Source organism: Mustela lutreola, chromosome 9 (genome assembly GCF_030435805.1).
Source record: "Mustela lutreola isolate mMusLut2 chromosome 9, mMusLut2.pri, whole genome shotgun sequence".
In the NCBI taxonomy this organism is placed as follows: domain Eukaryota; kingdom Metazoa; phylum Chordata; class Mammalia; order Carnivora; family Mustelidae; genus Mustela; species Mustela lutreola.
The window spans coordinates 125,913,297-125,940,434 of NC_081298.1; the positions used below are offsets into that span (position 1 = coordinate 125,913,297).

Genomic DNA, 27,138 nt, shown 5'->3' on the forward strand with positions numbered 1-27,138 from the left:
CATCACAGGGCGGTAACTGAGGCCCGGGAAGGAAGTGATTGGCCTAACCGGAAGAGCCCAGCTGTCTGCTCTAAAGGCAGCACTTTTAAAAAAAAGATTTTGTTTATTTTGAGAAAGAGAGAGTGAGAAAGAGAGAACACAAGCAGAGGGGAACAGAGGAGCAGAGGGAGAGGGAGAAGCAGGCTCCCCACCAAGCAGGGAGCCCAATGTGGGGCTTGTTCCCAGAACCCTAGGATTATGACCTGAGCAGAAGGCAAACATTTAACTGATAGAGCCAACCAGGCACCCTAAAGGCAGCACTTTGACCCACAGTGCTCCAGTGTGAATCTCCAGGAGCAGGGAACACACTCTCCTCAGACATTGGTCCTAAGCATGTTGGCAACACTTCTTCCTTGTCTCTGCCCACAAATTCACCAAAGCCATGGTCCTTGTGTGACTGCGCCCTGCCCTCGTTCCCGGCACCTGCACACCGAGGCCTGGAGAGATGGGGCCAGGGACAGTGGCAGCTCCCAGCTCCAGGGGCCAGATCATACTCGGAGCATTTTCCGTTTCTGGCAAATGAAGTCCTTCACACCTTCAACATCGCTGAAGCTGGGACACATCAGGCTTAGAGCAGTGTGGTTAAAGGCAATGTCTGTCTTGCTTGTACAGTGGTGCTGTATGTTATGGTGTCTCATACGGTCTCACCCAGCCTCATAACAAAACTCCGAGGCGGGTGTCATACCCCATCTTACAGCTTGGGAAACAGAGAAGACCATGTGCTGCCCAAAGCCACATGACTCCCGCCTGCCACAGAGTTGGGGGGACTGATATTTGCCACTGCTACTCCTCTGACCTTCGGGGCTCAGGGGAGATGGCCGGGACGCAGACAGGCACTGGCAGGAGAGAGGGGCCTGTCACTGTCCCAGATCGCTGGCTGCTATTAGCTGAATCATGGCAGGTTTGGGTCCTTCCTCTTTCCAGTACTTCGTCTTTGACTTCCACGTTTCTCCTGACGTCATGTTCGACAAGATCATCAAGATCTCGGTGAGTGTAGCTCAAGCTGCTCTTTGGTGTAGACTTGAAAAGGTCATCTCTCTGGATGGACCAACCATTAGAAGGCAGCCCCATGTCCAGACACACAGCTGGCAAGCACAGCATGAGCTGATTTGGGCCCCTCTCGCCTGTTTAACCAGGCATCTCTGCACAGTGTGCAACCTACTCACCCGTACCTGGCAGCCAGCAGAAATGAGGGCAAGAAGGGTTAATGCTGAGCCTCAGCAAGCCATTCCTGCCCTACCGAATGCCCTCCCACTTCACCAAAAAGCTCTGTTCCCCAGAAAGACGGGTGGTGCCACTGTCCCCCATGGAAAGCCTCTACCCTGCCTGGCCTGACTGGGGGCTGGTGGTTCTGCCTGGAAGGTGATCCACTCCAAGAACCTGCTGCGCAGTGGCACCCTAGTGGGGTCCTTCAAAATGGATGTGGGAACCGTGTACTCCCAGCCTGGTGAGTAGCTGCGTGATTCGGTCAGCTTCAGTGGCCACAGCTCACGAGGGTGGCCCAGGCCATCCTTCCCAACCTGGCAGTCCCCGGGCCTGACCTGGCCGGGACTATAAACTCAGTGTGAGGCCTTCAGGGGCGTGGAGGGATGGGCATCCCGTCTGCACGCAGAGGCAGCAATGACCTGTGCTCAGGCCGTTGGAGTCCCAGGAGCCCAGCAAGGTGTAGGGGGCTTCACCCCCTTTTACACTTGAGGGACTTGGGGTTCAGAGAAGTGTTGGAGCTCCACTGTCACCCAGATGGTCTGCAGAGAAATCAGTCTGTGTGACTCTAGGGCACCCCTGAGCCACACTGTCCTCAATACAAACGGGTGTGGCAGCCTCTGAGGGAGGCCGGGCTCGCAGACTGTCCGTCGAGGGCCCTAGGCCCCCCAAGAATGGCGTGTGGGGCTGCAGATGACTCTCAGCAATGTGGGTCCCCATGAGCCAACCCTGGATGGGGCTGGCAAGAGAACCCCAATGGAATTCCCAGGGGCTTTGTGAGGCCCAGGCCAGGCCAAGAGGGCCCCACGTCTCGTCCCTGAAGTGAACCCACCACTCAGGATGCAGTAATGGTTCCGTCAGGCATTTTGACAGGGACCATCTCATTTCACCTGGCGTCACATTTGACCCCCACAGAACAGTGAGGCGGAGGCATTGGTGCCTCTCCCCATTGTGCAGATGAGATCAATGAAGCCAAGAGAAGTTAAGTAGCTTGGAAGGGCCACAAACTATTAGGTTGAACAAGTCGATGATTTCTTACGGTTTGACTTCATAGACGCTTGGCTGGTGCACGCTCCGTGACATAGACTAGGGAATCGAGTCCAAACCCAGGACTGTACGCATAACCACCACAAACTCATAGGACACTCAAGCCACCAGAGAGCTCAAAACACGAGTCAGGTGTCTCTGTATAACAAAGAGGCCCAGGGTTACGAAGAGACTTGCCCAGGGCCCATGGGAACAGAACCCCGTCTCCTGACTCCCGGCCAGCACCTTTCCCACTGCCATACACACACACACACACACACACACACACACACACACACACACACACTGTCGTCCTCAGCAGAGGGGGACCCTAGTGACCATTAGCGTCTTCGGAAGCGGGGAGAGGGCCGGTTGGCGATCTGGCTCTTCCCAGGAAGCATACCCAGCTGCGGGCCGTGGGCTGGAGTCACAGGGGTATCCCAGAGGTGTTCCAGCCTGGGGCCAAGCAAGGCCCCGCACCCCCAGGACTGGCAGCAGGGGTTCAGAGGGACATCAAGGAGCCTGATGTGGACCCCTGGACGGTGGAGTCCTGGAGAGGAGACCATGGCCACTGAGGCAGGACGCATGCCGTGCCCCCGGGCCTAACCCTTACCAGCCTCTGCAGGCACCGTCGCTCCATTTCACGAGAAGGAAGCAGACCAAGCAAGCTTACACCGCTGGTCCAGGGAAAGGAATCGCGTGTGAACCCGGGTCCAGGAGGGCCCAGAATCCAGGCTCTGTGCTGGGCTAACCCACTGCCAGAGTTGCTGCTGCTTCTGAATCTGTTCCTGAGCCTGGTCCCCTTCCTGGGAACCCGACGTCACACAGCCCCTTCCGTTAGGGCACTGAGGTCTTCAATCTGATGGTCTCAGGTTTGGCCTGACTCTCCTGATGAGCCCCTGATTACTGACCCAGCCAGGGAGTCACTGGAAGCAAACTAGCCAGAGACACAGAGCTCGTGGGTGATGCTGAGAGTCTCTGGTAGTTCGATATCTTGTGGAGCTGGGAGGGTTTCCTGAGGGACCAGGGCCCACTTGTCACCCTGGCAGGACCATGTCTCCACCATCAGAGGCAACAGCAGGACCCTGCTCACTCACTAATTCTCTCTGCTGGAGGGGAGGGGGGCGAGGGGGGTCACCCAAGTCCACAGCCCCCCTCTGGTAGATCATAGAGGAGTTCCTGGGCGCTAGCCACTGCCCCAGCCTGGCCCGCCTTCCCTGGCAGGTGTCTGAGAAGTTTGGAAGGGGTGGGGGAGAGGAAGGAGACCCTTCCAAGCTCAAAGAGCAGCAGCCCTAAAGGCAGGAGAGGCTTGGCAGGGACTCGGGTTGTTCTGAAGGGAGTCAGCAGCTGGACCCAGCGGGAGCACAGGGGCGGAGTGGGATGAGAGGAGTGAGGGGGGCAGAGCGGAATCAGGAGGCCTCACAGACCCCACTAAGGTCAGTGGTCTGTACCCCACACACTCACGAGGTGCAGACATTTGGAAGGAGGAGTGAGGGCGGGGGAGCCTCTCCGAGGGTTCTGCGGGGCTACTGTGTGCAGGTTGTCCGCAGGGGTCGGGGCAGGACAGCTGCGGGCAGAGAAACCAGTTTGAAGCGTTCTCGCTTCAAAGTCACACACCTGGATGCAGGACCTTTCCCCAGCTGTTCGCCCCTCTGGGGGCCTCTGTCTCCTTCCGGCCATCCTGGGGATCAGGCCCCAAAAGGCTGCTCAGCCCTGCAGCCTGCCCCCGACGGCAGGTGCAGTCCGCTCTCGTCACCCCTGCAGAGCACCAGTTCCACCACAAGTGGGCCATCCTGTCAGACCCCGACGACATCTCCGCTGGGCTGAAGGGCTACGTGAAGTGTGACATCGCCGTGGTGGGCAAGGGGGACAACATCAAGACACCCCATAAGGCCAATGAGACAGATGACGATGACATTGAGGGGTGAGGTTCCCATCTGCCCCCAGCCCTGGAGACCTGACCCAGCCCTCCCTTCCCCCACAGGGAGCCCCTGAGGTGGACTTGGCACACAGAGCCTCCCCGCACCCCTCTCCCTTACTTTTGCCCCCCCCCCCACTCCCAGACAGACCAGCTCTTCCAAGAAGGACCAAAGGCAGGGCTGGCCTTGGGGTCCCTAGACCCCAAGAGACCCCAAGAGAGGAAGCACTGAGGCAGGGCGGGGAGGACTTCACGGAGATTGTCCCAGGCACCAGGGAAGGCAGATGCCAGGGCAGGACTGGGTTGCCCACGCCTGGCCACGAAAGCCTTAGCTCTGTGTGCCGGCAGGAACTTGCTGCTCCCCGAGGGGGTGCCCCCTGAACGCCAGTGGGCCCGGTTCTATGTGAAAATCTACCGAGCAGAGGGCTTGCCCCGTATGAACACCAGCCTCATGGCCAATGTGAAGAAGGCTTTCATTGGTGAGAACAAGGACCTGGTCGACCCCTATGTGCAAGTCTCCTTTGCTGGCCAGAAGGTATTGGGGTGCAGGAGGCAGGAGGCTGGGTTTGGGGTAATAGGCATGAGAGGTACGGAGTGATTGGAGGAGGGAGGCTAGAGGTGGATGTGAGGCAGAATGAGAAGCCAGGGGGCACCTTCGATCCCGGGGTGCATTCGAGGAGAGGGAGAAGTGAGGGGAGCTCCCGCTGAGAGGGGCTGGAGCTGCCGCTGGCTTGGGGGTCCTCTCAGCCACGGACAGGCCTTAGGGGATCCTGCCTGCCTCTGTGTCTTGCAGACCAAGAGCGCAGACAGGAGCACTGAAAGAGAGGAGAGTCTGAGAGGCTGGTGTGGGGGAGAGTGCCTGCCAGACATAAGTGTGTGTGCGTGTGCGCGCGCACACACACATGAGCACTGGGTGTTGTATGCAACTGATGAATCACTAAAGTCTACCCCTAAAACCAACAATATGTTGCATGTTAACTAAGTTGAATTTAAATTAAAAATTATATATATATACACCCCACACATACACATACATACACATACACACGACACCTGTATACACATACCCTATGCATAGTCCACATGCATGCCCACATGTACACACATATAACATATACACGTAACCCCTATGTGCATACGTGTGCACACACGCGCGCGCGCACACACACACACACATACACACACACCCTGACCCTCACTCCTTCCCTCCAGGGCAAGACGTCAGTGCAGAAAAGCAGCTATGAGCCCCTGTGGAATGAGCAGGTGGTCTTTACAGACCTGTTCCCCCCACTCTGCAAGCGCATGAAGGTGCAGATCCGGGACTCAGACAAGGTCAACGACGTGGCCATCGGCACCCACTTCATTGACCTGCGCAAGATTTCCAACGATGGGGACAAAGGTCAGCAGTAGGAGACTGGGTGAGGGGACGAGGGCACTGAAGGGCGGGAGTCAGTGTGACCTGCCCCCCCCACACCTCCTCCACCATCTCAACCATTTCCCGAAAGGCACCCAGGCATGGTGAGGGCTTGGTCCGCAGCTCCCCCCCTTCAAAGGAAAAGGGGAAGGTCATGGCTCAGGTCCCCTCATACAGCCTGCCTAAGCCAGTCTGTCTGGATTTGAACTGAGCCCTGAGGGTTAGTAGCTGTGTGATCTCTGAGCCTGTTTTCCCATCGGTGAAATGGAAATAATGATGACACGTATGTACACACACGTTTCACATATGCACATACTGTCTACCAGCTTGTGGGACTGACTCCTTCTAGAACCCAGGCTCTGGGCTTCAGGGAGGTAGAGCACGAGAAACACCTACCTCCGGCCTCGTGGTGCTCACAGGGGAATAGAGAGGGCGATGTGCCGTCACGGGCTCAAAACCTAAGGCCAGAGGCACAAAAGGCCACATGTTCTCTGACTCTGTTTATATGAACTGTCCAGAATAGGCAAATCCACAGAGACAGAAAGTAGACTAGTGTTTGCTGGGGCTGGAGGTGGGTGACAGGGACCTAACCGCTAATAGGTACAGAGTTTCTTGGGGCGGGGGGCGATGGAATCAGGTGATGCCCGTACAACAGAGTGAATATACCGAAAACCACTACACGGCACATTTTTTTTTAAGATTTTATTTATTTATTTGACAGAGATCACAAGTAGGCAGAGAGGCAGGCAGAGAGAGAGAGGGGGAAGCAGGCTCCCCGCTGAGCAGAGAGCCTGATGTGGGGCTCGATCCCAGGACCTTGGGATCATGACCTGAGCTGAAGGCAGAGGCCTTAACCACTGAGCCACCCAGGCGCCCCATACACGGCACATTTTTAAATGGTGAATTTTATATCATGTACAGCACATCCTGAGTTTTTTAAACGCCATAAATTTTTTTCTAAACCAGGTACAACAAAAAACAAAAAAACATAGCACATGCTGCCAAATCGGGCCTGAGTTACACATGAGACAGCAAAGGCCAACAGCAGGACAAGTTAGCTGGGACTAGGATCTGGGCCTGCTTCACGGAGAAGGCGTTACACAGGCCGACGGAGGGAGGGTCTTCAGAGAGGAGGGGAGGGGTCTGCATGGGGGAGGGGCGATGGGGGGACCTGGTGAGATGCAGGTCTGCACAGACCGCTAAGGGCCAGAAGGCCAGGCTGAGGAATTTGAGGGGAGCCGGCCTCTGTCCCTCAAAGAGATTGTAGGCAGCCCGGGCTTCACGGAGCAGGAGGCAGGGAGCCTGACCTGCAAGGGCTCCGTGTAAGCGAGGAGGCTGTCCCGGGCTGCCCATGCTCAACAGATGGGTGCGGCCCTAAGGCCTCCCCATCGGCCACACGCTGGCTCACAGGCTTTCTCCCACTTCCAGTGTCTCGCTGAGCAAGGCATGGGGTTCTTGGCTCAGCCACCGGGAGTCCCCCAAAGAGGTTCCACCACTCCCATGAGCCCCTTGTCCTCTCCCCATGGCCCACAGGCTTCCTGCCCACGCTGGGCCCAGCCTGGGTGAACATGTACGGTTCTACACGCAACTACACGCTGCTGGACGAGCACCAGGACCTGAACGAGGGCCTGGGTGAGGGTGTGTCGTTCCGCGCCCGCCTCATGCTGGGCCTGGCCGTGGAGATCCTGGACACCTCCAACCCCGAGCTCACCAGCTCCACCGAGGTGCAGGTGGAACAGGCCACGCCCGTCTCGGAGGTGAGGACCCGGGGACTGGGCTGTCCTCCAGAGCCCCCAGCTCGGGCAGCCTGGGACTGCGCTCTGCCTCGTGGTGCCCTGTCTGCTCAGAGGGCCAGACCCTGTGATGAAGCCTCCTTCCCCAAGAAGCAGGGGCCCACACTCTGTCCCTCGTGGGGACCTGCCCCCCCCCCCACTGCCTGTGCCTACACTCCGCCTGGAGGTCCCAAGGGGGAGCCTCCTCTCTGCCCTCTTCCTGGCCATGGTTGTCCCTGTCCGGGGATACCCAGGCTGGAGGGCAAAAGGATTTAGGCCTTCAGGGTCTGGGCTGCTTGACTGCACAGCAGGGTGGGGGTCCACCCCAGTGACCCAAAGGGCCTGTCTATAAGATCATAGGAGGAGGCCTGGCCCCAGGTCCAACATTTCTGCTGAGGTTTGAGGATGGTTTGAACCACCTTCCCCACAGAGCTGCACAGGGAAAACAGAAGAATTCTTTCTATTTGGAGCCTTCCTAGAGGCCTCAATGATCGACCGGAAAAATGGAGACAAGCCAATCACCTTTGAGGTCACCATAGGTGAGTGCTGGGCTCACAGTGGGGTCTTCAGGCCTGGGGGCTGCTGGGTGGTAAACGTACCACGAGCCTGGAGGGAGGGAAACTTTGACCACTTCCCTTTGCGTGTGCTCAGGCACCCACATAGTACACAGTGTTCGCACGAGCGTGCACACACGCCCACAGCAGTTCCTTAGTGCACACTAAGGTCCTACAGGGCTAAGCTGTGTCTGGGACATGCCTCCCTGCAGAGGCAAAAGGGGAGAGAGTAGAAATCCAGGCAGTGTCCTAGGCTGGACTTTGAGCTCTGTGGTCATCAGGACTCCTAGCGAGGTTTGCCCAGGGTGGAGGCTGTGAGCTCCTTCCTCCAGCTAGTGTTCTCTTGTGTCCAAGCTGGTACAGAATCCAGGCAGCTTCCCCACTCCCTGTGCCCCCCTCCCCTCCTGCAAACCCAAAGCAGCACCCGGATCAGAGGGCGGACACCTGGAGGGAAAGGATTCTAGGCCCTCGCATGCCCCCTTCTGCCTCCAGGTAACTATGGGAACGAAGTTGATGGCCTGTCACGGCCCCAGCGGCCTCAGCCTCGGAAGGAGCCTGGGGACGAGGAAGAAGTTGATCTGATCCAGAACTCAAGTGACGATGAAGCTGACGAGGGTGGGGACCTGGCCTCCGTGTCCTCTACCCCACCTATGCGGCCCCAGGTCACCGACAGGTGAGCCAGGTGGAAGGAGGGTCCTGAGTGGTCTTGCCTGCTGCCCTGCATCCTCACATGGGCTGGCCTCCCCCCTCCCCGCACCCCAGTTCTCAACCTCCCACCTCCTCCCCACCCCCAGGAACTACTTCCATCTGCCCTACCTGGACCGCAAGCCCTGCATCTACATCAGGAGCTGGTGGCCGGACCAGCGCCGCCGCCTCTACAACGCCAACATCATGGACCACATCGCCGACAAGCTGGTCAGGGCCGGGCGGTGGGGGGAGGAGAGGAGGAGGGGAAAGCAGGGGTGGGGGTTGGGGCGAGCTTCTGAGGGCCTTGACCAGCTTGGAAGCTTCCCTTGCAACACACTAGACAGTCTGCCCAGCAGCTTGCCGTGGAGGGGTGGGGGTAGGGGGCCGGGGGTGAGGACTGCAGGAATAGCCCCAGCACGACCTCTGGTCCTGTCCCTGCTCCCATGTCCCAGGAGTGGGGTGGGGGGTGGGGGTTAGGGCTACCTGAAGTGGAGTCTGGGAATCCTGGCCCATTTTGTCCTGGTGTTCTCTGGAGGAGGCTGGCCATCCCCTCTGTCTCTGGCCGGCATTGCACCCCACCCCCATCCAGCCTTGACTTCTGCCCAGTCCCAGCGAGTCCACTGGGACCACAGACCCACAGCCCAGAGGTGGCTTCTTCCTTCTGGAAGAAACAAAACCTGGAGAATTCATGGTTTCTATATGGTGGCAGGACCTGGGAAGAGGGGGCCTGGCTCTAGTGAGGGGTCCCAGGTCTCTGGCCCTTCGTTCCCCTGATGAATGGCGGGAGACATTGGGGAAGCTGGGGTTGGGGTCTGGGGCTCAGCATGCACCCTCCTTCCTGGCCCACAGGAAGAAGGCCTAAACGATGTGCAGGAGATGATCAAGACAGAGAAGTCCTACCCTGAGCGCCGTCTGCGGGGCGTCCTGGAGGAGCTCAGCTGTGGCTGCTAGTGAGAAGAAGGGGTGGGGCGAGAGGGGCTGGAAGCAGGGGGCTGGGCCAGGAAGGAGGTGTGTGCAGGTCTGCTGCAGGGGTGGGCTCCGCTGAGCTGAGCGCTGCTCCCCTGGTTCCCCAGCCGCTTCCTGTCCCTTGCTGACAAAGACCAGGGCCACGCCTCCCGCACCAAGCTGGACCGCGAGCGCCTCAAGTCCTGCATGCGGGAGCTGGTGAGGACATGCTGGACCACACAGGGCTTCAGGGGAGGGTGCCCGAGGTGGGGGGACATCTGTCTCTGAGATCACAGCCACCAGGCCAGCCCCCTCAGTTGGGCGGCACTGCCTCAGCCCCTCTCCCACGCACCCCGGCCCCCTGCAGGAGAGCATGGGACAGCAGGCCAAGACCCTGCGGGCACAGGTGAAGAAACACACGGTCCGGGACAAGCTGAGGCTCTGTCAGAATTTCCTGCAGAAGCTGCGCTTCCTGGCAGACGAGGTGTGCCCCCAGACCCGAGTGACTGGCGTGGGGAGGGGCTTGCCCTAGCACCAGCTAGAGGCTCCCCCCTGCACGCCTCCCCCTCTGACAGACCTTGGGGGACAGAGACCAATGAACCCTTCCTCTTGTCTTGTGGGAGGTGAAGGAAGACCCAGCCCTGGGGCCCTTCCCTCAGCATGCCCAGGCCTGCCCGCCCCCAGCAGAGGCCCTGAGGGTCAGTGGGGCAGAGCTGGCCCTGGCCACGCCCTCGCTGAACGGCCCCGCCCCTCCTGGCCCCAGCCGCAGCACAGCATCCCCGATGTCTTCATCTGGATGTTGAGCAACAACAAGCGCGTGGCCTACGCCCGGGTGCCCTCCAAGGACCTGCTCTTCTCCATGGTCGAGGAGGAGCTGGGCAAGGACTGCGCCAAAGTCAAGACGCTCTTCCTCAAGGTGCCAGAAAACTGGAACGAGACTTGGGGGTGCGGTGGGGTGGGGTGCGGCGGGGCTGGGGGCCGGGGTTTGCATCCGGCTTCTTCCAAAGGCTCCACCTCCCGGCCTGAAGGGGTGGAGCCCTCAAGTAGCAGGTGCTCAGAGAAGGGGTGGGGGGAGAGAATAGGAAGAGGGGGAAGGGGGCCAGATGGCTTCGATCGGCCAATTCCCCCTCGGCTCTCTTCCCTCGCCCCGCACCCCAGCCCAGTGGGATGGCTGTGGAGGGGCAGGGGCAGGCAGGCCGGCCCAGGCCCTCGCCCCTTCCTTTCCCCATGGGCTGATGCACCGCCACCCGCAGCTGCCTGGCAAGCGGGGCTTCGGCTCAGCGGGCTGGACAGTACAGGCCAAGTTGGAGCTCTACCTGTGGCTAGGCCTCAGCAAGCAGCGCAGAGACTTCCTGAGCGGCCTGCCCTGCGGCTTCGAGGAGGTCAAGGCCACCCAGGGCCTGGCCCTGCACTCCTTTCCACCCATCAGCCTGGTCTACACCAGTGAGTGAGGGGACCCGGCTGGCTGTCAGCCCTCACTCCGGGAGGGCGCTGGAGGGGCTTCCGGGTACGGGGAGCCTCAGCCTGCTCTCCCCACAGAGAAGCAGGCCTTCCAGCTCCGAGTGCACATGTACCAGGCTCGCAGCCTCTTTGCCGCTGACAGCAGCGGCCTCTCGGACCCCTTTGCCCGCGTCTTCTTCATCAACCAGAGTCAGTGCACGGAGGTGAGGGCCCACGGGAGGAGGGAGGAGTCCTGGAAGGCCCCTGAGTGTGGGGGAACCAGAAAACAGATTGGCCAGCAACCCACATCCTTAGGGGACAGCCATGCGGATAGCTACGGGCCCCCGCCACCCTGGTAAAGGTTTTAACTGTGGTTAGTTTCAACACAGGAGAAAGGGGAGACAGTTGGGTGTAGGGGGCCCGGGAGCAACCTCACGTCCGCCTTCATTTGAAGCTTTTGAGAAGAACCAGGAGGCATGACACTCTTGTCTCTGGAGTTTCCGGAAGCCTCTGTGACTTGGGGTGACTCCTGCTCATGTACCTGCCCACACACCCCCTCCCCCACCCCACGCTGCAGGTCCTGAATGAGACCCTGTGCCCCACCTGGGACCAGATGCTGGTGTTCGACAACCTGGAGCTGTACGGTGAAGCCCAGGAGTTGCGGGATGACCCCCCCATCATTGTCATCGAGATCTATGACCAGGACACCATGGTATGGGCAGACTTGGGCATCACGGAGCACTCCACACTCCCCCCGCCCAGCCCCCTAGCTCCTCAGCCAGGGTGCCAGCGGGGAAGCTGGGAGTGGGGGACTGCTGACCAGCCCCTCCAGCAGAACCAGATATCTCCTGCCCTGTCACTGCAGCCTGTCCCCTTCCCAATGCCAGGAGCCTCTGGGATCTCTGGAAGGAGCTGGGCCAAGTGTCCCCCTCCCCTTCCCGCCACAGGCAGACCCAGCTCAGGCCCAGAGTCATCGGGACATAGGCTGTCACTTCCTGCTGTTATCAGCCTCCCCACATCCCTGGGCCCATCAGCCCCATGCCCACACCTCCCACAGTCCGTGGCAGCCTCACAGCTCTCCATGGGAGCTCTGGGCTGGAGAAGGGAAGGATGGAGGTGACCCCCTGCAGCGCTGGGGACCCACCCCTCCAGCTACCCAAATACTCTGAGCACTCTGGACTCTGGAAGATCTCACGGCTAGCCCTGAGTCCTACACCTACATTTGCTGCAGGCCTGAGCAAGTCTGTGGCAGGCCCCAAGCCTCAGTTTTCCCCAACCGCAAAATGGAGGGATCACACCTGCCCCTTAGCTCCAGGGGCTATGGTGAGGACTGAAGGAGACCCCAAGTGTGAACATGCCTGGTGAACTCAAGGGCTGGGGGGGGCCACCTTGGTTATTCATCATACCAGGGCAAAGCCGACTTCATGGGCCGGACCTTCGCCAAGCCCCTGGTGAAGATGGCGGACGAGGGGTACTGCCCACCCCGCTTCCCACCACAGCTCGAGTACTACCAGATCTACCGTGGCAACGCCACGGCCGGAGACCTGCTGGCTGCCTTCGAGCTGCTGCAGGTGGGGCTACAGGGCCGGGGCCGGGGGTCGGAGGCTGCTGTCCTCCCCGTCCTGCTGGGAGGCCAGTTTAACCCCAGCTGGGATGTGGTTCTTGGGGGCCTGGGGCCTCGGCCTTCCCTGTCTCTCCATAGCACCTGACAACTAACCCACGGGAAAGGAGAGCATGACATTCTGGCTCCCGTTCCCCAGATTGGGCCAGCGGGGAAGGCGGACCTGCCACCCATCAACGGCCCCATGGACATGGACCGCGGTCCCATCATGCCTGTGCCCGTGGGCATCCGGCCTGTGCTCAGCAAATACCGAATCGAGGTTCGTGAGGGCTCCGTGGGTGTCCTCCGGGCCCTGCCCCGGACAGGCCGTGCCGTGGTGGCTTCCTTGCCCCTTTCACTGTCTTCCCGTCAAGGCTCACGTGCACACTTCACACTGCGGGTACCCAGACGGCTTTGGCAACCTCAGGCCACTCCTCATTTTTCAGACAAGGAGACTGGGGGCCTCGGAAGGGAAGTGACTCATCCAAAGTCACACCCTGAGCCAGTGGCCAAGCCAGACGCTTTCCTCACTGAGCCACACTGCGTCATTCCAGGACCTCCCCCTGCCCTCCCGTCTGTGCCCCCACGCCCACCCACACCCCAGAGCCCCTTGCGGATGCCGGCCTCTCATCAGCTCTCCCGGCCCTGCCCCTCCTGACTTGCTGCCCCCCTCCTCCCCACCCCCCAGCCTAGCTCCTCCTCAGGTGGCCCAGTCCACCCTCCGCCGGCCCCACTGACCGCGGGGCTCCCCTATCCACCCACCCAGGTGCTCTTCTGGGGCCTGCGAGACCTGAAGCGAGTGAACCTGGCCCAGGTGGACCGGCCACGGGTCGACATCGAGTGTGCAGGGAAGGGGGTGCAGTCATCCCTGATCCACAATTACAAGAAGAACCCCAACTTCAACACCCTCGTCAAGTGGTTTGAAGTGGTGGGTGCAGGCCCCAGGGCAGAGCCGGGCCGAGCGGGGTGCGGCCTGTGTGGCTGGGGGCAGCCGCTCTAGCCCCCCCACCCCGGCTAAGCCCAGGCTGCTCTTGCTCAACCCCGCCCCAGGACCTCCCAGAGAACGAGCTGCTGCACCCGCCCCTGAACATCCGGGTGGTGGACTGCCGGGCCTTCGGCCGCTATACCCTGGTGGGCTCTCACGCCGTCAGCTCTCTCCGGCGCTTCATCTACAGACCCCCAGACCGCTCGGCCCCCAGCTGGAACACCACGGGTACGGCCGCGTCCCAGGGCCCAGGCCTGGCTCCACTCGGTCCTAGGGAAGAGCTTCTGTGCACCGTCCAGGCTATGCCAGATATCCCTCAGTGGGCAGTGGGTGCGGGGGTGCAGCCCCCTCTGGGGGCCAGGCTACCTTTGGCTGCCCATCACTTGAGAGCCAGAGAAGGCCAGAGCCACACGTGCTCTTCAAGGGCCTAAGGGAAGGAGGCTTCCTCTGCTGGTTTATGGATGAGACCCCAGCCTCCCTTCCAGCCTCCGCTGTTTCCCCCCACAGCAGCTCACCCTTCTCTCTGGCTCACGTTCCCCCTCTCCTTAGGCCTGCCTTTTCTCTCTCAACTGCCCTGTTCCTCCCTCTAGCCTCAGAATGCTCCAGAATCGGCCTCAGACCCCTGTGCCTTCCAGCCGCCTCTGACCCTCCCTGTCATCCCTGTTCCTCCCTGTCTGTCTGCCTGTCTGGTCATCTCTCTGTCCAGCCAGGCTCCTCCGGGACGGCCGTGTGCTGTGCAACGGGGGCCCCTCCTCTCACCCCACAGGGGAGGTCGTGGTGAACATGGAGCCAGAGGTGCCCGTCAAGAAGCTGGAGACTATGGTGAAGCTGGACGCGGTAAGGCGCGCGGGGTCAGTCCCACGCTAGCGGGGCCCGGGAGACGCTTCTCAGGAGCAGGGCGGCCTCCTTGGGCGCACAGCCATGGCACTCATGGTCAAGGGCTAACCTTGGCTACGTGTGCCAGCAGTCCATCCTCACTCCGTCCTGGAGAGCAAGACCGTCCACTCCGCGTGGGCTGCAGTGTGCATGAGCGAGTGCCCGTGACGGGCGCGGGGTGTGCGTGAGCGAGTGCCCGTGACGGGCGCGGGGTGTGCGTGGATGAGAGACAGAGAGACAGTAACCGCCTGAGGGAATAGCCTGGGATTGTTTTTCTCCAACAAACACCCCCATAGACAATAGGTTCTTTGCATGAACACCAGTGTCCCTTCCAGAGCTCCCTGGTTTTCCATCCTGGCCATTCACAAACCACCCTCCCTAGGCCCAAGCTGGGCAAGGATTTCCAGGTGGAAGCTCCTTATTCCTCTCAGTTAGGGGGACTGGGGCCATTTGTCTGCCAGAGAGAACCCTGTCATCTGGGGTTTCGATGCAGAGAGGGTGTCTTCAGGGGCAGGTGGGGAGGAGGCCCTGGGAGGCCAGACGTGGGCTTCCTCCTGACCACATCCTCTCCACTCCGTTCTTGACCTCAGTCCTTCACCCAGCCCGGAGCACCTCCTAGCTTCTGAGGTCTGAGCTTGCTCTGATTGACCTACCCTGGGCCCACAAGTCCTGCACGCCAGAGGGTCCCAGGCAGCCGGCTGAATTAGCAGTGGGCACGGTTCTCAGAGGAGGGGGGGCACTGCCCGGAAAGCTTTCTGCTCCAGGGCTATGCCTGAAGATCCCCTGCCCTCTCAGCTCCCATCCTCCCAAACTCCTCCCTCAGGGCTCCTTCCGGGGCCGGGAGAGAGCCCCCTCATTTCAGATCATCAGGGACATGGAGGCCAGCATGAACCTGAGCTTCCCCATCACCACCCAGGCCCTGGGCTCTGGTGAGGTGTTTTCACAGCTGTGCAACTGTATGCGCATCTGCTGTATTTGTAAGGCTCTGGGCCCGGGTGAGTGGGGGGCGGAGAGCTGGAGTTGACCTTGTCTAGCCAACAGGACCAAACTCCCACTGCATACAGGCCAACCTCCCTGTCCAAACCCGATTACCCATAGGAGACATCTGGGGAGTCACAACCATGCAAGTGCCCCATCCCCACCTTTGGACTCAGCAGAGACCTGGCATGGATGGTTTGTGTGAAGTCCCTGTGAGCCCAACACGCAGCCAGGGCGGAGGACCAGCACCTTCAAACGTTTGGGTCCAAACGTCTGTGAAGTAGGCCTTTCGCAGGCTCAGCAGACAGCATGCCCTTTTCAGGGCTGAGCCCACAGAGCACAGGGGCTCACACAGTGAACCCCCTCTCAGCTGATGGGGGCTCACTGTGACGGGGCACCTGCCTGTCACTCAGGCCCCTGATGGCTAATTCTGTCCCCATCTCCTTGGTTCCCTTCTGCAGACTTCGGATGCTGTCATCAAGGTGGATGTGGTGAGTGTGGGGCCGTCTGGGGGCTCTGAGGAGATAGAACCCTACAGTGGCATAGGGCATCAGGCCAAGGGGCCCCACATCTGGGACTGAGCCACTCCCCAGCCCCTGGACGCTTGGGGTCAGCACACCCCTCCACAGAGGCAGAGTGAAAGAACTATTCAGGCAGGAAAACCCCCGAGTGCCAGGAGTGCCTTGGCCAGCGGCTAGAATTGCAAAGTCATGATCCTCCTCTGGGCCCTGGCATCCTCCTCCAAGCCCAGCCCCTTTGACGGTGGTGGCCCCCAGGAGCCTCACAGAGTCTAGGGCTTCCCAGAAGTAAATAGAAGGGATGGGGGATGATCTGGGGCTCAGAGAATGGCCAGGGAGCAGGGCTGTAGGCAGGACTCTGGACACGGCCAAACTTCCAGGCTGACGAGGAGAAGAAGAAAAAGAAGAAAAAGGGCAGCTCAGAAGAGCCAGAGGAGGAGGAGCCGGACGAGAGCATGCTGGACTGGTGGTCCAAGTACTTTGCCTCCATTGATACCATGAAGGAGGTAAGGCCTCAGGCCTGGGCTGGGGAGCCAAGGAAGAACAGGGCTACGGGAGCTGACCCCAAGTCCACATCATCCCCTCCTAGCCAGCTTCTTACCCACCCCCCACCAGAGCCAGTTCTCGCACTGCATTAACCTGATCTTGGAACAGACTTGTCTCACACCCTTGACATACTAGCGCAGGACCCGCCTTTTCCAAGATGGCGGTCGGCCTACCTTCCCTGGCTAGGTTTTCTCTTGTCTTCACTCATTTATACCACAAACATCTCCTCAGTATTTATGATGAGTCAGACACCATCCTAGGTAGTGTGGGAGCCAAAGCCCATACCTGGCCTAAGGAGCCCTCATGGACATGTGGGCTGATATAGGACAGGGTGATGACAAAGGCAGATCAGTGGGGGAGTCAGAGGAGGCTTCACAGGGAAGGTGACCTTTGAGGAAGAGGAGAAACATGTTCTCAGAGGCCAAAAGGGAGCGATGATTTGCATCCGTTAAGACTTGCATCCGTTCATACTGCTTTGCTCTCCACATCTCTGTCCCTGTGGCTGTGGAATGTTCTTTCCCCACTGTGTGCACACAGCTTCCGCCTGCCAAGGCTGCTTGCATGGTCCAGAAAGTGCATCTCTCCTCTTCCTCCTTTGTCTCTGTCCACCCTGCCTACCCAGCTCAGGGCACTCCCTGACTGACCAACCAACCAGGAGGGGCGTGTGCCTGTGGTGTGTGCTTCCTTGGTAGGACCTGAGCTGATCCAGTCACCCTCCCTCCCCAGGCCATTTCTGTGACCCCGGCTGTGTGGGGGGTTGACTGTCCACTCTTAGGTTAGTCGGCTAAGCTGCTGTAGCGAGTTAGATTGGTGTGAAGAAGACAGAAGCTTCTTTCTTTCTCGCATAATGTCTCTGAGAGTGGCGTTAGGCTAGTAGGGGGACATGATGGCACCAAGTGCAAACCCCTGTGTCTGTGTGGTTAGAGATGGTTCACCCTCGGGTCCTAATACCAGAGCACAGGAAGAGGTAAAGAGAAGAAGAGGAAGCACACTCCTTTCTTCTTAAGGGCCCAACCCAGAGTTTGCACATATCCCTTCCATTCACGATGTCTGGAATCTAGTCCCCGTAACTACACTTAGCTGCAAGGGAGCCCACGTTTCCTCCTCTTTCTTTCGGCAGCAACTTCGACAGCAAGAGATCTCAGGCATTGACTTGGAGGAGAAGGAGGAGGTAGACAACACTGAGGGTGAGCCTGGGACGGTGGGTCTCTCCCTCCCATCCTGTTCCCCCAAGGGCCAGCTCCCCCACCTGTCACACCAGTGGCTTCTCTTTCCCCTCCCAGAGGCCCACACAGCTGCAGCAGCCACAAGCCACCAGCCTGGGCACCAGGAGCAGGCTTAGGCCCTCATCTAGGGTGGCCTGTGCTCAAACCCGTTCAGCAGCCACCATGCTGAGCAGACACTTAGAGCCACAGGACATCAGAGCTGGAAGGGAGCTCAGAGCTCCAGCATTTTCCAGACCTTTCCATGGAACACTGTTAATGGGTATTCCAAAGGGAAAAGAGCATTCTTTGGTTAAATGGATTAAACAGGTCTTTTGGCACAGGACTTCCCAGTGGCTTTAATATACAGACATTATAGTCTCTAAGTGGAAGATACAATATAAAATATTTCCCCAGCTTATCTGACCATAATGTATCCTTTCTTCTAAAACATTCCAACAACATCTACAGCTGGTGTTCCCCTGAATGAAGTTTGGGAAATGCTGATAGAGATCTGTCCTCTTAATGGGACAAACAAGTAGCTTGGGGCCAGAGAAGAGAGGGAGCTGGCCCCTTGCTGCGCTACTCAGGTCTCCTGACTCAAGACACATGCTTCTTCCCTGCTGTCCTCTGCCGGAGGACCTGACAGCAGTCTGTACAAGGTCCCAGCATGGCTTTCTGGGTGCCCTGCACCCGTGTGAGGCAGGTGTGGCAGGAGGCCTGGTCTGCGCTTTACAGATGAGTGAGTACACAGACCCCTGAGAAGTCAAATAAATCAGCAAAGTAAATCAGCAACGGGTCTGGGTCTCTCACCTAGAATCTCCTGCTCTGTCAATTCTGCCCCAAACTGACCAGGGCCTCCTTTTCTGGTTCTGACCAGGCCTGAAGGGGCCGATGAAGGGCAAGGAGAAGGCAAAGGCAGTAAAAGAAGAGAAGAAAAAGAGAACCCAGAACCCGGGCACCGGCCAGGGCTCGGAGGCCCCTGAGAAGAAGAAACCCAAGATTGATGAGCTCAAGGTGAGGCTCAGGGAGCAGACCCAGGAAGGGGCGTGGGATCCTGCCTGGGGCAGGACGTGGCAGATGGGACAAGCCAGAGGCCATGTGGTCACGCCTTGTCCCCCCGGCGGCCCGGCCCGGCTCAGGTGTACCCCAAGGAACTGGAGTCCGAGTTCGACAACTTTGAGGACTGGCTGCATACCTTCAACCTGCTGCGGGGCAAGACGGGAGACGACGAGGATGGCTCCACTGAGGAGGAGCGCATCGTGGGCCGGTTCAAGGTCAGGCGAAGGACATGTGCCCGGGCCCTGAACCCTGAGCCAACCCCCTCCCCGGCCAGCTCTTATCCACTCCCCAAACCCCGAGCCCAGGGCTGACCATCAGGTGGAACTCTCAGCTACACTGACGGTCAAAGTATGAAAGTATTTCTATGCTGATAAAAAAAAAAAAAAGAGAGAAGAGCATCTGCTACTAGCCGCCCACCCTCAACACTGCCCTGGGCGCTCCCTCCAGAACCCTGAACTTCCATCTGATCCAGCAGCTAAAGGGTTAAGGCCCAGAGCAGTAGGGTGCAGACCCTTCTACAGTTTTGAATGCCACCCTGCGCCTGTGGGAACTGCACCCTGATGCCCCTGCCTTGCCCCAGGGCTCCCTGTGCGTGTACAAAGTGCCACTCCCGGAGGACGTGTCCCGGGAAGCCGGCTACGACCCCACCTACGGCATGTTCCAGGGCATCCCCAGCAATGACCCCATCAATGTGCTGGTCCGAGTCTATGTGGTCAGGGTAAGACTCCCCTCAGATCCTCTCCCCATTGTCTCCCAAGTCCCTCTGCCCAGGGGGAACTTGAGCAGCTGCTAAGCAGCCGCCCCAGCTGGGAGACACCAGGAAGGTCACCTGGTCTAGTTGCCACCTTTTTCCTTTTCTTAGGATTTTATTTATTTATTTGAGAGAGAGAGAATGAGTGGGGGTGGGGGCAGAGAGAGAGGGAGAAGCTGAATCCCCACTGAGCAGAGAGCAGGACACGGGGCTCCATCCCTGCACCCTGGGATCATGACCTGAGCCAAGGGGAGACGCTTAACAGACTGAGCCATCCAGGCGACCTTAGTTCCCACCTTTTATGGAGCAGGAAGCCAAGACCTGAGACAGACAGTGACTTGCCCAGGGTCACACGGCCAGGCTCCTGTCTCTGGTCCAGGGCTCCCACCCTTTGCCATCATGGGACCATCAGGGAGGGGTGAGGCACTGGAAGAGGAGCAGGGGTGTGGGTAGGCTGCTCAGGAGCACCCCTCCCCCATCACAGGCCACAGACCTGCACCCCGCAGACATCAATGGCAAAGCTGACCCCTACATCGCCATCCGGCTGGGCAAGACAGACATCCGGGACAAGGAGAACTATATCTCCAAGCAACTCAACCCTGTCTTTGGAAAGTAAGGCTCCTTGTGTCCCACGTGCCCCCCCCACCTCACCCCAGCTTCCTCAGCCCCACCCCCACCCACCCTACCCCACCCCTGACCTCCAGCTCTTCCAAACCCCCACCCTGCCAGGTCCTTCGACATCGAGGCCTCCTTCCCCATGGAATCCATGCTGACGGTGGCCGTGTATGATTGGGATCTGGTAGGCACCGATGACCTCATTGGCGAAACCAAGATCGACCTGGAGAACCGCTTCTACAGCAAGCACCGCGCCACCTGCGGCATCGCCCAGACCTACTCCATGTGCGTGGGGCGGGGCTGGGCATTCGTGCTGGCCTTGACCCTGAAGACAAGATCAGAGATTGTGATTTGGGAAGGTGGCTCTAGAATGGTTTCTGTCCCGGGCCAGGGCGGCTTCCCTACAGGCTCTGGGCAGACCACAGATTCTAAGACAAGGGGAGAGCCAGAGGATTCCAGGACAGAGGAGGCAGGGCAAGGAGAGAACCCCGGGCTGGGAGGAGAGGAGGCATTGCCCCGCAGAGTCCACTGGGGACTGGTCAGCCTCTGTCGCTGACAGGCTGCATGACTCTGGTCACACCCCTCAGTTCTCTGGTTATCAGGGTCCTCATGGGAGTCTTCGAAGAACCAGAGGAGAGGGCACAGTTGGGGAATGGGTTGGCCTGCACTGGGGGAGGCTAAAAGCCCATCCTTGGGACACCATGGAGCCTGGAGTCAGAGACATCCGCCTCCAGGAGACCTGGTGTCTCAGGTGGGACCCGCTTGCTGACAAGGGGCAGCAGCCGCCTTAAAAGAACTGGCTGGAGCCCATTACCACCTGGGGATGGGCCCAGCCACACCCTGAGCCCCCACGAAACCCGTGTGTCCCCTCCCACAGACATGGCTACAATATCTGGCGGGACCCCATGAAGCCCAGCCAGATCCTGACCCGTCTCTGCAAGGAGAGCAAAGTGGACGGCCCCCACTTTGGGCCCCCCGGGAGAGTGAAGGTGTCCAACCGTGTCTTCACTGGGCCCTCTGAGATCGAGGACGAGAATGGTAACGGGGCTCTGGACACAGCCCCGGGTGGGGGGAGGGCAGTCAGAGGCCAAGAGGAACCCACACTTCCCTGTGGCAGGACCTTGAAGCCTAGACTGGGGTCTCCTTAGACCCTCTGCCTGTCAGCCTGGAGTCCCACTCCTGTCTGCCCAGCCTCTGCCCTCCCATCCTGCACAGCACCTGCCCACTTGTCTTCCCTCTCCCTCTCAGAATTCCTGCCGTGTAGGAAGGTTCTCCCCATTCTGCAGATGAGGACACTAAAACCCAAAGTGTTACAGTGACTTGCCTGAGGTCACATGGCTCTTCAGAAGCAGAGTGAAGTATGGGCTCAGATCTGACTCCGAGCCCCTCCTTTGCCCATGTGGCACCTCCCAGAGAATAGGGAGCCATGTGTGCTGAAGAAATACTGCTGGCCACCTTCGGGGTGCCGGGCCGGGAAGTGGATTCCTGCCCTTCCCACTCTCCCAGCCCAGGAGGAGTCTCTGCTCAGCTTTCCCAGCCAGAGCAAACCCCAGAACACAGGTCTTCCTAGGCTTTAAGGGGCAGCTGAGACCTTGGGCAAGCCAGTTCTTCCCGTGCCTCAGTTTCCCCAACAGTAAAAAGGAGATAAGATGGCCAGGTGATGGTTCCGGGGCCTCTCTGTGCCCCTGAGTCTAGCCCAGCACAGGTCTCTTGTTCTGCTGAGGCCGTGTGTGCAGCCGACCCACCCACACCCACAGGTCAGAGGAAGCCCACAGAGGAGCACGTGGCGCTGTGTGCCCTGAGGCACTGGGAGGACATCCCCCGTGTGGGCTGCCGTCTGGTGCCCGAACACGTGGAGACTCGGCCACTGCTCAACCCTGACAAGCCCGGCATCGAGCAGGTGACCCTCGCGGGCCAAGATCTGAGGTTCTTTAGTATCTAGGATCGGGGAGTCCCAACCAGAGTCTGTAGAATCCTCATACTGGTCGCCACATCCCCAAAAATCTGGCCCCACCGTGGCCACTTACAGTGACTCCAGGGGCCAGAGTGCTTTGAGTGAGAGTAACATGGGCTCCCGGGCAGCCCTGGACTGCCTCCCCTAGAAGATGGGATTGGCTATTGGTGATGTAGGAATTCCGGCATCTCAGGATAAAAATGGAGGAACTGGGTCCTGAGGGAACATAGGTTGAGGGGTGCGGGTGGGGGTGGGGAGGCAGCAGAGGAGAGAGCTGGCCTTCCTGGGCAGTGGGGGAGCCCGTGGGTAGATCAGCCACGCTCCCCCCTTCTCCGCAGGGCCGCCTGGAGCTGTGGGTGGACATGTTCCCCATGGACATGCCGGCCCCCGGGACACCTCTGGACATCTCCCCCCGGAAGCCCAAGAAGTGAGCTTCTGCAGCCCAGCACCTACTTCCTTCCCATCCTCACCCCTCTCCACCCCTCCACAGTCTTCCTTCCTGTAGGGGCCCCAGGCTCAGATCACCCACATCACCTTCGTCAGTGGTGCTTCCCCTGTGGCCTGGTGGGGGAGGGGGAACAGAGCAACCCAACCCCTGGAGCCCTCAGTGGGGCTGGCCCTGGATGGGCCCTCTTGGCCATGGCAGAGCCACACCCCTGGGTGCAGTCCCAGAGTCCGAAAGGCGATGTGCACTCGCTGGCGCCCTCCAGTGGATTGCCATCCTCACAGCGGCCACCACCCCTGAGCCTGCTCTGTGTTGTCCCCACTCCAGGCTGTCACTAAGCTCTGCCAGGTTTTATTTAAAACCCCCGCTGAGGAGATATGCAGGAGGGAGGCCAAACTGCCTGCCTCTCCCACTTGACCCTGGCCAGGTCACATTGCCTGCCTGGTCCTCAGTTTTGCCATCTGTAAAATGGCAGGATGGAGTTGCTGCCAGTTCTGACACCCTGGGTGCCTGGAACCAGGGCCGACTGCAGGGGTGGGGAAGTAGCACAGGCCCCACACTCAGAGGGGCCCCATGCTTATTTCAAGATGGCGATATTTAAATTCTTAATTGTTTAAAATTCTGCCTGGAATAGCCTCCAGGTGTGAGGTCACAAGGGTGCTGTTCCTGGGACGGCCACTAGGGGACACATCACCCCACTGTGTCACCCGGGATTTATAGTCCAGGTATGACATAACTCCAGGGAGAGCCACACTCCAAGTGACATGGAGGGGGTGACTCAACCTCTCTCCTAATGGCTGAAATGTAACCACCAATTTGCAATGACAATTTTACTTCAAGGGGAAAAAATCCTCTTTGGGGACAAGGACATAAAGGAAACCAGATTGCATGGGTGTCCACAGCCAGTTGCTGGGCTTCAATATGCACATGTGTTAGAACTGGATGTCTTTTGGCCTCTGGAGACTGGTATCATGCTCAGGAGCCCCAGCAGCGGCCCCTGCTCCTCCTGGCCCTGGGCCAGCCTCCGTCCAGGAGTGTGCACCAAAGTGCTCTCGGCCCTGGCGGGCCGGCCAGACAGGCTTCTCCTAGAGGTCTCTTCACAGCAGCCATGCTGGCTGGTGACCCTCTCTCCCTTATCCAGGGCCCCACCATCCCCCTGTCCTCTCCACTCCCCCTCCTCGCCCCCTTCCCTGAATCAGCTCTCTCCACCCCAACCTGGCCCAGACCCATGCTCACCCCAAGTCCCCAGAACTCCCCTTGGTTACCTGCCCCATCTAATCCAAGACCCTGGGGCAGCCGGCAGCCCCGGACTGCAAGCCAGCCTCTCCCCTGCCCAGGTACGAGCTCCGGGTCATCGTGTGGAACACAGACGAGGTGGTCCTGGAGGACGACGACTTCTTCACTGGGGAGAAGTCCAGTGACATTTTTGTGCGGGGGTGGGTGAGGAGGTCCCTGACTGGGACGGCGGAGGTGGGTTGGGAGGCACGCTGGGCTGGGTGAGCCCATCTTCCTGGGAGGCAGGAGAAGAGGGAGGGGGCTCCCTGCGGGCGGCCACAGGTCTGAAGCCGATGACACCGGACAGGTGGCTGAAGGGCCAGCAGGAGGACAAGCAGGACACGGATGTCCACTATCACTCCCTCACTGGCGAGGGCAACTTCAACTGGCGCTACCTGTTCCCCTTCGACTACCTGGCTGCTGAGGAAAAGATCGTCATCTCCAAGAAGGAGTCCATGTTCTCCTGGGATGAGACAGAGTACAAGATCCCCGCAAGGCTCACCCTGCAGATCTGGGACGCCGACCACTTCTCCGCGGATGACTTCCTGGGTGCAGGGCTGGGGAACGGAGCGGGTGGGGAGGAGGAGGCTGAGGTGGGGGGAGCCCACCCTGGGGAGGGTCAACCCAACCCGGCCCATCGGAGCTGACTCTGAGGCTGCCATAGGGGCCATCGAGCTGGACCTGAACCGGTTTCCCCGGGGCGCGAAGACGGCCAAGCAGTGCACCATGGAGATGGCCACGGGGGAGGTGGACGTGCCCCTGGTTTCCATCTTCAAGCAGAAGCGCGTCAAAGGCTGGTGGCCCCTTCTGGCCCGCAATGAGAATGACGAGTTCGAGCTGACGGTGCGGACCACTGTGGCTTGGGCAGAGGGCAGGGCTGGGCCTGACTAGGGTGCTGAGGGCCCAGTACCCCTCCTGGGCACTGGGATCCTTCTGTTCCTTTCTGCAGGGCAAGGTGGAGGCAGAGTTGCATCTGCTGACAGCCGAGGAGGCAGAGAAGAATCCTGTGGGCCTGGCCCGCAATGAACCTGACCCCCTAGAGAAACCCAAGTGAGTGCGCTGCCTGCTCCCCCACCCCCAACACTGGTCCTTGGGGCCACAGGAATAGGAAGGAGGGGCTGGAACCTTGTCTTCTTGCTCCTGCTAAGCATGCACCTCTGGGCTCCCCGCTTTCTGCTTCCCCGCCCCCCCACCATCCACCTCTCCCTCTGAACCAAAGCACAGGCTACCTTTGCAGGAAAGCGGCACCTCTCCCAGGGAAGGCCCCATTTCGCAGAGTAAAATGCTCTTCCTAGTTTTTGCCAGAAGCTAGCAGTTGCAGCGGTGGGGTGTGGGGTCCCCAGCAGCCCTGATGGCGGGGAGGCGCCCAGAAGTGCCCACACTCAGCTCAGGGGCGCCTCCCGGTGGCGAGGTCCTGCCACAGCCTGAGCCTTCGCCCCCTGTGCCCTTGCTCCATGCTCCCTCTGCCCTCTTGCGGCTCCAGCCTACCAGACCCGCGCTTCATGTTCTTGAACCTGGGACACACACACCGCAGGCTGGGCCTCCAACTGCTGCAACTCGCGCTGCTGCTCCCCCTCCTCTCCCTCTTCCTCTACCTGGTGCCCGGTTGCTTGGCTGAGAAGGCCCTGGGGCCTGAGCCTGACATCCTACTGGCTCTGGTACTCCTCACTTCTTTCTCTGGGGTCCGGGCTGTGGAGTTCGGCAGCGTGTGACACACACACACAGAGCAACTTCCAAGCCGTCTCCCACGGTCCCACAGGCTCTCAGAACCCAAACAACTGCTGTCCATGAGTGCGTATTAGGCCAGAGAGGCCCAACAACTTGCCTAAGGTCACCGAGCAGATTAGAGCTAGGACCCAGCCCAGTTTTCAAATGACCAGCTCGCTGTTCTGGGCAGGACACCGCTTCCTATCGTGGTGACAGCCAGCCAGCCTCTAACCCGGTGCCACTGGCAGAAAGCAGTTGGCATGTGGAGGGGGGACAGGGAAAAGTTTGGCCAGAATTAACCAGCAAGCCCTCACTAGCTCCCACCAGCTTGGACCTCCCCACCCAGAGCCTAAGGGAACCGGCCGGGAGGCTCTCCATCCTGGCCCCTCAGCTTAGCCACCTAGCCCAACGTGTGCACTGTCTCTCTCCGCCCTTTGCCAGCCCCAGAGGCAGGGTCCGAGTTTAACCCCGCTGTGCATGTAAGGAAACTGAGGCTCAGACAGGGGCCAGGAAACCAGGTGCCCTGCACCGGAGCCCCACTCTGCCCCGAAGGCTCTGGAGAGCACGGTCTGCGTCCTCAGGGGATCACTGGGACAGGAGTTTGAAAAAGCCTATTCAGTACTTGAATGTTCTTTCTGACCTCTTATAAAACCTACTGTGCTGTAACACTGACTGCAGAAGGGAAAGCTTAGCCGGCCCTCCTGGCCGGGATGCCAGGTGAGAGGTGGGGAAGCGAGTGGTAGGCATCCCACAGGGGCTCCTCAGAGCCTCAGCAGGGCCCAGTGGGGACAGATGCTCATGTTCCCCAGGAAGGGGGTGAGGCTGAGACACGCTGGTTTCCCAGAGACCATGTGGGGCAGCCCCGGAGCTCAGACAGGGAGCAGCCCCGGTGGCGGCCCCTTCCCTACTGAGCAAGTGTCAGGGGTGGGGGGAGAAGGTTGACAGCTGGGACTGCTGGAAAGTCTCTCGGCCTTGGGAGGGGCCCAGGTGCCAGGGGGTCCCACAGAGAACCCCCCACCGCCAGCACGTAAGAAGCAAAACTGGTACTTAGGGCGTGAACCCTGACTCCAGTCACTGCTTTCGGGACTAAGGCCTGTGGGGGTCCAGAAGCGCTGAGGGCACCGGGTGTCCCCGGGCAGACCCACTACCTGACGACCTGTCCCCCCCCACAACCCCCAGCCGGCCTGACACCGCCTTCGTCTGGTTCCTCAACCCCCTCAAGTCCATCAAGTACCTCATCTGCACGCGCTACAAGTGGCTCATCATCAAGATAGTGCTGGCCCTGCTGGGGCTGCTCATGCTGGCGCTCTTCCTCTACAGCCTCCCCGGCTACATGGTCAAGAAGCTCCTCGGGGCGTGAAGCCCTCAGCCAGGCGGCCACTCCTACCTGGCCACTCCTCTCCCGGGCCGAGCCTCTGCCCCTCCTCACCCTGGGGAGCCCAGTGTCCACCCCTGTGGCCTCAGGTCCCAGAAGCCTGCTGCTGGGCCAGTGACCCCGCCCCTCTCATCATCCCACCTCCCCCCCAGGCCTGCTGCTTGCCCAGGGCCACCCATCTGGTCCCTGCCTGTGGGGTGGGAAGGGTGGGATAAAGAGTGGGGTCCTGCCCCTCCTTGGCTGAAGCACCC

General features: G+C 59.9%; 1 protein-coding gene across 4 annotated transcripts in view; it reads left to right on the forward strand.

Annotated features, from left to right (window-relative positions):
* OTOF (otoferlin) overlaps positions 1-26,872 on the forward strand; it is a 92,190-nt gene extending 65,318 nt beyond the window's left edge. For 2 of the 4 annotated variants that reach the window (XM_059132432.1, XM_059132435.1), the window contains 37 exons: positions 964-1,026; positions 1,402-1,486; positions 4,033-4,192; positions 4,535-4,721; positions 5,399-5,585; positions 7,134-7,357; positions 7,803-7,911; positions 8,419-8,599; positions 8,721-8,841; positions 9,463-9,563; positions 9,687-9,777; positions 9,926-10,042; positions 10,322-10,474; positions 10,812-11,001; positions 11,098-11,222; positions 11,576-11,710; positions 12,408-12,569; positions 12,759-12,878; positions 13,365-13,526; positions 13,649-13,811; positions 14,350-14,420; positions 15,899-15,934; positions 16,336-16,461; positions 17,622-17,688; positions 18,584-18,720; positions 18,846-18,980; positions 19,346-19,483; positions 20,001-20,128; positions 20,246-20,416; positions 21,009-21,169; positions 21,889-22,031; positions 22,424-22,512; positions 23,868-23,966; positions 24,113-24,354; positions 24,470-24,648; positions 24,755-24,855; positions 26,692-26,872. In XM_059132432.1, the coding sequence (XP_058988415.1) occupies positions 964-1,026; positions 1,402-1,486; positions 4,033-4,192; positions 4,535-4,721; positions 5,399-5,585; positions 7,134-7,357; positions 7,803-7,911; positions 8,419-8,599; positions 8,721-8,841; positions 9,463-9,563; positions 9,687-9,777; positions 9,926-10,042; positions 10,322-10,474; positions 10,812-11,001; positions 11,098-11,222; positions 11,576-11,710; positions 12,408-12,569; positions 12,759-12,878; positions 13,365-13,526; positions 13,649-13,811; positions 14,350-14,420; positions 15,899-15,934; positions 16,336-16,461; positions 17,622-17,688; positions 18,584-18,720; positions 18,846-18,980; positions 19,346-19,483; positions 20,001-20,128; positions 20,246-20,416; positions 21,009-21,169; positions 21,889-22,031; positions 22,424-22,512; positions 23,868-23,966; positions 24,113-24,354; positions 24,470-24,648; positions 24,755-24,855; positions 26,692-26,872 (5,040 nt within the window). Of the gene's footprint in view, positions 1-963; positions 1,027-1,401; positions 1,487-4,032; positions 4,193-4,534; positions 4,722-5,398; positions 5,586-7,133; positions 7,358-7,802; positions 7,912-8,418; positions 8,600-8,720; positions 8,842-9,462; positions 9,564-9,686; positions 9,778-9,925; positions 10,043-10,321; positions 10,475-10,811; positions 11,002-11,097; positions 11,223-11,575; positions 11,711-12,407; positions 12,570-12,758; positions 12,879-13,364; positions 13,527-13,648; positions 13,812-14,289; positions 14,421-15,898; positions 15,935-16,335; positions 16,462-17,621; positions 17,689-18,583; positions 18,721-18,845; positions 18,981-19,345; positions 19,484-20,000; positions 20,129-20,245; positions 20,417-21,008; positions 21,170-21,888; positions 22,032-22,423; positions 22,513-23,867; positions 23,967-24,112; positions 24,355-24,469; positions 24,649-24,754; positions 24,856-26,691 lie in introns of all 4 variants that reach the window. The other 2 variants (XM_059132431.1, XM_059132433.1) reach the window with 2 other exon arrangements.
* Positions 26,873-27,138: the final 266 nt, after the last annotated feature.